General features: G+C 42.2%; 1 protein-coding gene across 1 annotated transcript in view; it reads left to right on the forward strand.

Annotated features, from left to right (window-relative positions):
* LOC138322026 (cubilin-like) overlaps positions 1 to 12,241 on the forward strand; it is a 157,923-nt gene that overhangs the window by 101,229 nt on the left and 44,453 nt on the right. The window contains exon 41 of the mRNA XM_069266083.1: positions 74 to 277. Within this exon, the coding sequence (XP_069122184.1) occupies positions 74 to 277 (204 nt within the window). The remainder of the gene's footprint in view (positions 1 to 73; positions 278 to 12,241) is intronic.

The raw sequence follows: 12,241 nt of genomic DNA on the forward strand, positions 1-12,241 counted from the left end.
ACCAGCAGAAGTATGTTTACAGTAAATCAAGCACGACAACATAAGTTTTACAGTACTCCCATATATTGTGTAGTTTGTGGAGGATATCAAACGGCCAATCCTGGAAGAATTACCTCCCCTGGGTACCAGGATGGAGCTAACTATACCAACAGTCAGGAGTGTATATGGGTGATTTCTAACCAAAATTTCACGGACACATCGATATCAGTCAGCTTCAGCAGCTTCCAGCTCGAAGCACACCAAAACTGTTACTTTGATTTCGTCGAAATCAGAGAAGGTATGTTCATGCAATAAAATCGCTCTATTAAATTACAGTTGTAATAGATTAATGATTATACAAGTATATTAAAGGGGCACTTCAGTGACTGAAATAAACTATTAAAGTTGTCATAGTGAACTCATCTTACAGTATATTAATAATCAATATTGAATAGATCTGAACAATTTCACTACAATGCAATCTGTTTATAAAGACTACCTGGCTATAAAACCGTTTCACCTCTCACTGTTTCCGCTGCTCACCTTATTGCATATAGATGCTCATATGGAAGCGTTAGAGCGTATTAAATATGTTACAGTTATAAGTTTGCCTGGCTAGAATGGCCGGGGAGCTTTTGCCATGGCGTGGCGTCCCTCGTCCGTCCGTCCGTCCGTCCGTCATCGGTCCGTCCTTAAATTGCTACTAGTCATAGTGTTTAACATGGATTGTAACCAAATGTGGCCAGAAACATCCTTGGGGAAGAGGAACAGAGTTTGTATACATTTTGGCTCTGTCCCCCTGGAGCAGGAGAAGTAGGGTCCAATAGGAAACTTAAGGAGTTAAATCTGTAAAATCAATGAGAAAAGAAACATTGATTTTTTATTCAGAACGAACATTACCTGACATAACAGACCAGGTGAACAATACAGGCACTCAGGGTCACATGTTTTTTTCCTTAGTTCATAAGTTATGGAACGATGTCATATATATATATGCGCCAGCACAATTTAGCACTAACATTTAAACTAAAATCCGCCCATCTGATGGGATTGACTCTTATCTTGTGCTAATGTATATGTAGGACGACGTTTTGGGCTTTGTGGATTCATCAAGGACTGTAGGAAAACATGAGCTAATTATTACAGTTAAAGCAAGTACAATGGCAATCATCCTTACTTTTTACAAAGATTTCGGATTTAGGAGGGGGTTTGGCGTCTTGCAAACATTTCATGACAATAGCTTTGTACATGTACAGACGGTCCTGAACTGTGATCCGTCAGAGATTAAACTCCGACAGAACACCGACACTAAAATGTGAGACGAAGTCTAGTAATGTCATATAGGCGTTAAACCAGTAATTAACGGTAAGGGTAATGGTCTTTATAGACAGAATTGGCTATCATGTGGATGGTCTTTATAGACAGGGTTGACTGTCCCTTGACGGTCTTTATAGACAATGTTGACTGTCCCTTGGGTGGTCTTTATAGACAGGGTTGCCTGTACCTTGGATGGTCTGTAGAGACAGGGTTGACTGTCCATTTGGTGGTCTTTAGAGACGGAGTTGGCTGTCCCTTAGGTTTTTAAAAACAGAGTTGACTGTTCCTATGGTGGTCTTTATAAAGGGGATGGCTTTCCCTTGGGTGGTTTTCATAGACAGGGTTTACTGTCCCTTGGGTGGTCTTTATAGACAGGGTTGACTGTCCAATTGGTGGTCTTTAGAGACGGAGTTGGGTGTCCTTTAGGTTTTTAAAAATAGGATTGACTGTTCCTTGGGTGGTCTATATAAAGTGGTTGCCTTTCCCTTGGGTGGTCTTTATAGACAGGGTTGCCTGTCCTTTGGATGGTTTTTAAAGACATGGTCGGTTGTCCCTTTGGTGGTCTTTATAGACAGGGTTAGCTGTCCATTCGGTCGTCTTTAGAGACAGGGTTGACTATCATGTGGATGATCGTTATAGACAGGGTTGACTGTCCCTTGACGGTCTTTATAAACATGGTTGCCTGTCCCTTGGGTGGTCTTTATAGACAGGGTTGCCTGTCCGTTGGATGGTCTTTAAAGACATGGTCGGCTGTCCCTTTGGTGGTCTTTATACACGGGGTTGACTGTCCCTTGGGTGGTCTTTATAGACAGGGTTGCCTGTCCCTTGGATGGTCTTTAAAGACAGGGTTGGCTGTCCCTTTGGTGGTCTTTATAGACTGGGTTGGCTGTCCCTTGGGTGGTCTTTATAGACAGGGTTGACTGTCCATTTGGTGGTCTTTATAGACAGGGTTGGCTGTCCCTTAACTGGTCTTTATAGACATGTTTGACTGTCCATTTGGTGGTCTTTAGAAACGGAGTTAGCTGTCCCATAGGTTTTTTAAAAACAGGGTTGACTTTGGTGGTCTTTATAAAAGGGGTTGGCTTTTCCTTGGGTGGTTTTCATAGACAAGGTTGACTGTCCCTTGGGTAGTCTTTATAGACAGGGTTGACTGTCTCTTGGGTAGTCTTAATATCAGGTTTGACCGACCCTTGGATAGTCTTTAAAGACAGGATTGACTGTCCCTTGGGTGGTCTTTATAAAGGGGTTGGCTTTCCTTGGGTGGTTTTCATATACAATGGTGACTGTCCCTTGGGTGGTCTTTATAGACAGGGTTGCCTGTCCCTTCGATGGTCTTTAAAGACATGGTCGGCTGTTCCTTTGGTGATCTTTATAGACAGGGTTGGCTGTCTCTTGGATGGTCTTTAGAGACAGGATTGACTGTCCATTTGGTGGTCTTTAAAGACGGAGTTGGCTGTCCCTTAGGTTTTTAAAAACAGGGTTGATTGTCCCTTTGGTGGTCTTTATAAAGGGGTTGGCTTTCCCTTGGGTGGTCTTCTTAGACAGGGTTGGCTTCCCTTGGGTGGCCTTTATATCTAGGTTGACCGACCTTTGAATAGTCTTTACAGACAGGGTTGACTGCCCATTTGGTGGCCTTTAAAGACGGGGTTGGTTGTCCCTTATGTGGTCTGTATATACAGGGTTGAGTGTCCCTTTGGTGGTCTTTATAGACAGGGTTGACTGGACTTGGATGGTCTTTATAGACAGGGTTGACTGTCCCTTGGGTGGTCTTTATATACAAGGTTGACTGTCCCTTTTGTGGTCTTTAGAGACAGGGTTGACTGTCCCTTTTGTGGTCTTTATATACAAGGTTGACTGTCCCTTTTGTGGTCTTTAGAGACAGGGTTGACTGTCCCTTTTGTGGTCTTTATATACAAGGTTGACTGTCCCTTTTGTGGTCTTTATAGACAGGGTTGACTGTCCCTTATGTGGTCTATATATACAAGGTTGACTGTCCCTTTTGTGGTCTTTAGAGACAGGGTTGACTGTCCCTTTTGTGGTCTTTATATACAAGGTTGACTGTCCCTTTTGTGGTCTTTATATACAAGGTTGACTGTCCCTTTTGTGGTCTTTAGAGACAGGGTTGGCTGTCCCTTATGTGGTCTATATATACAAGGTTGACTGTCCCTTATGTGGTCTATATATACAAGGTTGACTGTCCCTTTTGTGGTCTTTAGAGACAGGGTTGACTGTCCCTTATGTGGTCTTTATATACAAGGTTGACTGTCCCTTTTGTGGTCTTTATATACAAGGTTGACTGTCCCTTTTGTGGTCTTTAGACAGGTTGCTGTCCCTTTGTGGTCTTTAAGGTTGCTGTCCCTTATGTGGTCTTATATACAAGGTTGACTGTCCCTTTTGTGGTCTTTATATACAAGGTTGACTGTCCCTTTTGTGGTCTTTAGAGACAGGGTTGACTGTCCCTTTTGTGGTCTTTATATACAAGGTTGACTGTCCCTTTTGTGGTCTTTAGAGACAGGGTTGACTGTCCCTTTTGTGGTCTTTAGAGACAGGGTTGACTGTCCCTTTTGTGGTCTTTATATACAAGGTTGACTGTCCCTTTTGTGGTCTTTATATACAAGGTTGACTGTCCCTTTTGTGGTCTTTAGAGACAGGGTTGACTGTCCCTTTTGTGGTCTTTATAGACAGGGTTGACTGTCCCTTTTGTGGTCTTTATATACAAGGTTGACTGTCCCTTTTGTGGTCTATATATACAAGGTTGACTGTCCCTTTTGTGGTCTTAGAGACAGGGTTGACTGTCCCTTTTGTGGTCTTTAGAGACAGGGTTGGCTGTCCCTTTTGTGGTCTTTAGAGACAGGGTTGGCTGTCCCTTATGTGGTCTATATATACAAGGTTGACTGTCCCTTATGTGCTTTATAGACAAGGTTGACTGTCCCTTTTGTGGTCTTTAGAGACAGGGTTGACTGTCCCTTTTGTGGTCCTATATATACAAGGTTGACTGTCCCTTTTGTGGTCTTTATATACAAGGTTGACTGTCCCTTTTGTGGTCTTTAGAGACAGGGTTGACTGTCCCTTTTGTGGTCTTTAGAGACAGGGTTGACTGTCCCTTTTGTGGTCTTTATATACAAGGTTGACTGTCCCTTTTGTGGTCTTTACAAGGTTGACTGTCCCTTTTTGGTCTTTAGAGACGTGGTGTTTTGACTGAGACAGGTTGGCTGTCCCTTTTGTGGTCTATATCTACTGTCCCATTTGTGTGTCTTTATTACAAGGTTGACTGTCCCCTTTATTACAAGGTGGTCCCTTTTGTGGTCTTTAGAGACAGGACTGTTTATTGTCTATATATACTTGACTATGTCCCTTTTGTGGTCTTTTTAGAAGGGTTGACTGTCCCTTTTTGTGTTGCTTATATACAAGGATTGACTTGAGTCCCTTTTGTGGTCTTTAGAGACAGGGTTGACTGTCCCTTTGTGTGTCTATATATATACAGGGTTGACTGTCCCTTTTGATGGTCTTTAGAGACAGGGTTGACTGTCCCTTATTGGGGGGTGGGATCCTTACTATATAGACATGGTTTGGCTGTCCCTTATGTGAGTTCTTTATATACATGTTAGACTGTCCCTTATGTGGGTCTTTAATAACAAGGTTGACTGTCCCTTTTTGTGTCCTAAATATACACCAGGTTGACTGTCCTTTTGTGGTCTTTAGAGACAGGGTTGACTGTCCCTTTGTGGTCTATATATACAAGGTTTGACTTCCCTTTTTGTGGTCCTTTATAGACAGGTTTGACTGTCCCTTATGTGGTCTATATATACCAAGGTTGACTGTCCCTTTATGTGGTCTATCTATATATAACAATGTTTGACCTGTCCCTTTTGTTGTCTTTATATACAAGTTGGCTGTCCCTTTTGTGTCTTTAGAGACATCAGGGTTTGGCTGTCCCATTATGTGTTCTATAGATACAATGTTGGCTGTCCCTTATTGTGGTTCTTTATATACAAGGTTGGCGAGTCCCCTTATGAGTTCATATAAACAAAGGTTGAACTGTCCCCTAGTTGTGGTCTGTATAGACAGGTTTGACTGTCACCTTTTTGTGGTCCTTTATAGGACAGGGTTGGACTGTCCCTTATGGTGGTCTTATAACAAGGTTGACTGACTTAAGGTTTTGTTACTGTCCCTTATGTGGTCTATAAATACGACAGGTTTTGACTGTCCCTTGGGTGCGTCTATATAGAGACAGGGTTTGGACTTGTCCCCTTTGGGTGGTGGTCTTTTATTATACAAGTTTGACTGTCCCTTGGGTGGTCTTAATAGACAGGTTTGACTGTCCCTTGGGTGGTCTTTATAGACAGGTTTGACTGTCCCTTGGGTGGTCTTTATAGACAGGTTTGACTGTCCCTTTGGTGGTCTTTATAGACAGGTTTGACTGTCCCTTGGGTGGTCTTTATAGACAGGTTTGACTGTCCCTTGGGTGGTCTCTTTATAGACAGGTTTGACTGTCCCTTATGTGGGTCTATGAGATATACAAGGTTTGACTGTCCCCTTGGGTGGTCTATAACTACACAGGTTTGACTGTCCCTTGGGTGGTCTTTATAGACAGGGTTGGCTGTCCCTTTGGGTGGTCTTTATATACACAGGTTTGACTGTCCCTTATGTGGTCTTTATAGACAGGGTTTTGACTGTCCCTTTTGTGGTCTTGATATATACAAGGTTGACTGTCCCCTTTTATGTGGTCTTTATAGACAGGGTTGACTGTCCCTTTTGTGGTCTTATATAGAACAGGTTGACTGTCCCTTGGGTGGCTCTTTATAGACAAGGGTCCTTTTGTCTTTATCTACAAGGTCCCTTGGGTGTGGTCTTTATAGACAAGGTTGACTGTCCCTTGGGTGGTCTTTATAGTACAAAGGTTTGACTGTCCTTTGGGTGGTCTTTATAGGACAGGTTGACTGTCCCTTTTGTGGTCTTTATAAGACAGGTTGACTGTCCCTTGGGTGGTCTTCTAATATACGCAAGGTTTGACTGTCCCTTGGGTGGTATTTATAGACAGTTTTGTCTGTCCCTTGGGTGCGGTCTTTATAGACAGGGTTGGACTGAACCCTTGTGTGGTCTTTACTAGACAGGTTGAACTGTCCCTTGGGTGGTCTTTATAGACAGGTTTTGACTGTTCCCTTGGTGTGGTCTTGACTAGAGACAGGATTTGACTGTCCCCTTGTGTGGTGTTTATATAGACGTTTTAGACTGTGACCCTTATTGTGGTTTATAGAAAGGTTAGACTTGTCCCTTTATGTGCGTCTTTATAGGAAAGTTTGACTGTCCCTTGGGTGTGGTCTTTTATAGACAAGGCCATTTTGACTGTCCCTTGGGTGGTGCTCTTATAGACAGGTTGGACTGTCCCTTGGGTGGTCTTTTTATAGACAGGTTGACTGTCCCTTTTGTGGTCTTTATAGAGACAGGCTTGGCTGTCCCTTAGGGTGGTCTTTATAGACAATGTTGACTGTCCCTTATTGTGGGTTTATATACAAGGTTGATACGAGTCCCTTTGTGGTCTTATATACAGGGTTGACTGTCCCTTTTTTGTGTGTCTTTATAGACAAGGTTGACCTGTCCCTTATTTGGTCTTTAGAGACAGGGTTGGCTGTCCCCTTAAGTGGGTGGTATTTAAAGACAGGTTGACTGTCCCTTTGGTGGTCTTTATAGACAGGTTGACTGTCCTTTTTGGTCGTTTTTGATAGACAGGGTTGGTCCCTTTTGGTGGTCTTTAGAGACAAGGTTTGGCAGTCCCTTATGGTGGTCTTATAGACAAGGTTTGACTGTCCCTTGGGGTGGTCTTTATATGTACAGGTTTTTGACTGTCCCTTGTGGTCTTTATATACAAGGTTTGACTGTCCCTTTTGTGGTCTTCTATAGACAGGTTTGACTTGTCCCTTTGTGTGGTCTTAATAGACACAGGTTGACTGTCCTTTGGTGGTCTTTATAGGTCAGGGTTGACAGTCCCTTGGGTGTGTTCTTTATAGACAGGGTTGGACTGTCCCTTGGGTTGGGTTCTTTATAGACAGGGTTGACTGTCCCTTTGGGTGGTCTTTATATAGACTGTCCTTTATGATGGTTTATTAAGCATAGGTTGACTGTCCCTTGGGTGGTCTTTTATAGACAGGTTTGGCTGTCCCTTATGTGGTCTTTATAGACAAGTTGACTGTCCCTTGGGTTGGTCTTATAGGGGAAGGTTGGACTGTCCCTTTGAGTGGTCTTTTATAGGGACAGGGTTTATCTGTCCCTTTGGTTGTCTTTATAGACAGGTTGACTGTCCCTTTGGTGGTCTTTATAGACAGGTTTGACTGTCCCTTTTGTGGGTCTTTATAGACAGGGTTGACTGTCCCTTTGGTGGTCTTTATAGACAGGGTTGAACTGTCCCTTGTCGTGGTCTTTATTTAGACAGGTTTGACTGTCCCTTGTGTGTGGTCTTTATAGACAGGTTTGACTGTCCCTTTTGTGGTCTTTATAGTACAGGTTGACTGTCCCATTGGGTGGTCTTTAGAGACAGGGTTGGACTGTCCCTTGTGTGGTCTTTTATAGACAGGTTGACTGTCCCTTTGGTGGTCTTTATAGACAGGTTTTGACTGTCCCTTGTGTGGTGTCTTTATAGGACAGTGTTTGACTGTCCCTTTGGTGGTCTATAATATAGACAGGTTTGACTTGTCCCTTTGGTGGTCTTTATAGACAGGTTTGACTGTCCCTTGGGGTGGTCTTTATACAAGGGTTGGACTGTCCCTTAGGGGTGGTCTTTATAGACAAGGTTTGACTGTCCCTTGGGTGGTCTTTATTGACAGGGTTTGACTGTCCCTTATGTGGTCTTTATAGACAGGTTAGACTGTCCCCTTTGGTGGTCTTTAATAGACAAGGGTTGACTGTCCCTTTGTGGTCTTTTTAGACAGGGTTGACTGTCCCTTTGGTGGTCTTTATAGACAGGTTTGACTGTCCTTTTGTGGAGTGGTCATTTTATAGACAGGTTTGACTGTCCCTTGGGTGGTCTTTATATACAAGGTTGACTGTCCCTTTTGTGGTCTTTAGAGACAGGGTTTGACTGTCCCTTTTGTGGTCTTTATAGACAGGGTTGGCTGTCCCCTTGGGTGTGGTCTTTATATACAAGGTTTGACTGTCCCTTGTGTGGTCTTTATATACAAGGTTGACTGTCCCTTTTGTGGTCTTTATACAAGGTTGACTGTCCCTTTTGTGGTCTTTATATACAGGTTTGACTGTCCCTTTTGTGGTCTATATATACAAGGTTGAACTGTCCCTTTTTGTGGTCTTTATATACAAGGTTGACTGTCCCTTTTGTGGTCTATATATACAAGGTTGACTGTCCCTTTTGTGGTCTTTATATACAGGTTGACTGTCCCTTTTTGTGGTCTTTATATACAGGTTGACTGTCCCTTTTGTGGTCTTTATATACAAGGTTTGACTGTCCCTTGTGTGGTCTTTATATACAAGGTTGACTGTCCCTTTTGTGGTCTTTATATACAAGGTTTGACTGTCCCTTTTGTGGTCTTTAGAGACAGGTTTTGACTGTCCCTTATGTGGTCTATATAAAGAAGGTTTGACTGTCCCTTTTGTGGTCTTTAATATACAAGGTTGACTGTCCTTTGTGGTCTTTATATACAAGGTATGACTGTCCCTTTTTGTGGTCTTTAGAGACAGGGTTGACTGTCCCTTATGTTGGTCTATATATAGTTGTGCCAGGTTGACTGTCCCTTTTGTGGTCTTTATAGACAGGGTTGACTGTCCCTTTTGTGTCATTATATACAAGGTTGACTGTCCCTTTGGGTGGTCTTTATATACAAGGTTGACTGTCCCTTTTGTGGTCTATAGAGACAAGGTTGACTGTCCCTTTGGTGGTCTTTATAGACAAGGTTGGACTGTCCCTTTTGTGGTTTTATATACAAGGTTGACTGTCCCTTTTGGTGGTCTTTATATACAAGGTTGACTGTCCCTTTTGTGGTCTTTATAGACAAGGTTTGACTGTCCCTTTACAAGGTTGACTGTCCTTTTGTGGTCTAATATATAGACAGGTTGACTGTCCCTTTTGTGGTCTATATATACAGGTTTGACTGTCCCTTATGTGGTCTATATATACAAGGTTGACTGTCCCTTTTGTGGTCTTTATAGACAGGGTTGACTGTCCCTTATGTGGTCTATATATACAAGGTTGACTGTCCCTTTTGTGGTCTTTATATACAAGGTTGACTGTCCCTTTTGTGGTCTTTATAGACAAGGTTGACTGTCCCTTATGTGGTCTTTATATACAAGGTTGGCTGTCCCTTTTGTGGTCTTTATAGACAGGGTTTGACTGGACTTGGATAGTCTTTATAGACTGGGTTGACTGTCCCTTGGGTGGTCTTTATATACAAGGGTTGACTGTCCCTTTTGTGGTCTTTAGAGACACAGGGTTGGCTGTCCCTTTTGTGGTCTTTAGAGACAGGGTTGGCCTGTCCCTTATGTGGTCTATATATACAAGGTTGACTGTCCCTTTGGTGGTCTTTATATACAAGGTTGACTGTCCCTTTTGTGGTCTATATAGACAAGGTTGACTGTCCCTTTTGTGGTCTTTATATACAAGGTTGACTGTCCCTTTTGTGGTCTATATATACAAGGTTGACTGTCCCTTTTGTGGTCTTTATATACAAGGTTGACTGTCCCTTTGTGGTCTATATATACAAGGTTGACTGTCCCTTTTGTGGTCTATATATACAAGGTTGACTGTCCCTTTTGTGGTCTTTATATACAGGGTTGACTGTCCCTTTTGTGGTCTTTATATACAAGGTTGACTGTCCCTTTTGTGGTCTTTATATACAAGGTTGACTGTCCCTTTTGTGGTCTTTATATACAAGGTTTGACTGTCCCTTTTGTGGTCTTTATATACAAGGTTGACTGTCCCTTTTTGTGGTCTTTTATATACACAGGGTTGACTGTCCCTTTTTGGGTCTATATATACAAGGTTGACTGTCCCTTTTGTGGTCTTTATATACAAGGTTGACTGTCCCTTTTGTGGTCTTTATATACAAGGTTGACTGTCCCTTTTGTGGTCTTTATATACAAGGTTGACTGTCCCTTTTGTGGTCTATATATACAAGGTTGACTGTCCCTTTTGTGGTCTATATATACAAGGTTGACTGTCCCTTTTGTGGTCTTTAGAGACAGGGTTGACTGTCCCTTATGTGGTCTATATATACAAGGTTGACTGTCCCTTTTGTGGTCTTTATATACAAGGTTGACTGTCCCTTTTGTGGTCTTTATATACAAGGTTGACTGTCCCTTTTGTGGTCTTTATATACAAGGTTGACTGTCCCTTTTGTGGTCTTTAGAGACAGGGTTGACTGTCCCTTTTGTGGTCTATATATACAAGGTTGACTGTCCCTTTTGTGGTCTTTATATACAAGGTTGACTGTCCCTTTTGTGGTCTTTATATACAAGGTTGGCTGTCCCCTTATGTGGTCTATATATACAAGGTTGACTGTCCCTTTTGTGGTCTTTATATACAAGGTTGACTGTCCCTTTTGTGGTCTTTAGAGACAGGGTTGGCTGTCCCTTATGTGGTCTTTATATACAAGGTTGACTGTCCCTTTTGTGGTCTATATATACAAGGTTGACTGTCCCTTTTGTGGTCTTTATATACAAGGTTGACTGTCCCTTTGTGGTCTTTATATACAAGGTTGGCTGTCCCTTTTGTGGTCTATATATACAAGGTTGACTGTCCTTATGTGGTCTATATATACAAGGTTGACTGTCCCTTTTGTGGTCTTTAGAGACAGGGTTGACTGTCCCTTTTGTGGTCTTTATATACAAGGTTGACTGTCCCTTTTGTGGTCTTTATATACAAGGTTGACTGTCCCTTTTGTGGTCTTTATATACAAGGTTGACTGTCCCTTATGTGGTCTTTATATACAAGGTTGACTGTCCCTTTTGTGGTCTTATATACAAAGTTGACTGTCCCTTTTGTGGTCTTTATAGACAAGGTTGGCTGTCCCTTTTGTGGTCTATATATACAAAGTTGACTGTCCCTTTTGTGGTCTTTATATACAAGGTTGACTGTCCCTTTTGTGGTCTTATATACAAATGTTGACTGTCCCTTTTTGTGGTCTTTATATACAAGGTTGACTGTCCCCTTATGTGGTCTTTATATACAAGGTTGCTGTCCCTTTTGTGGTCTTTATATACAAGGTTGACTGTCCCCTTTGTGGTCTTTATATACAAGGTTGACTGTCCCTTTTGTGGTCTTTAGAGACAGGGTTGGCTGTCCCTTATGTGGTCTATATATACAAGGTTGACTGTCCCTTTTGTGGTCTTTATATACAAGGTTGACTGTCCCTTATGTGGTCTTTATATACAAGGTTGACTGTCCCTTAGTGTGGTCTATTATATACAAGGTTGACTGTCCCTTTTGTGGTCTATATATACAAGGTTGACTGTCCCTTTTTGTGGTCTTTATATACAAGGTTGACTGTCCCTTTTGTGGTCTTTATATACAAGGTTGACTGTCCCTTTTGTGGTCTTTATATACAAGGTTGACTGTCCCTTTTGTGGTCTTTATATACAAGGTTGACTGTCCCATTTGTGGTCTTTATATACAAGGTTGACTGTCCCTTTTGTGGTCTTTAGAGACAGGGTTGACTGTCCCTTTTGTGGTCTTTATATACAAGGTTGACTGTCCCTTTTGTGGTCTTTAGAGACAGGGTTGACTGTCCCTTTTGTGGTCTTTATATACAAGGTTGACTGTCCCTTTTGTGGTCTTATATACAAGGTTGACTGTCCCTTTTGTGGTCTATATATACAAGGTTGACTGTCCCTTTTGTGGTCTTTATATACAAGGTTGACTGTCCCTTTTGTGGTCTTTATATACAAGGTTGACTGTCCCTTTTGTGGTCTTTATAGACAGGGTTGACTGTCCCTTTTGTGG

The sequence above is a fragment of the Argopecten irradians genome, chromosome 4 (genome assembly GCF_041381155.1).
Source record: "Argopecten irradians isolate NY chromosome 4, Ai_NY, whole genome shotgun sequence".
NCBI classification, from domain to species: Eukaryota; Metazoa; Mollusca; class Bivalvia; order Pectinida; family Pectinidae; genus Argopecten; species Argopecten irradians.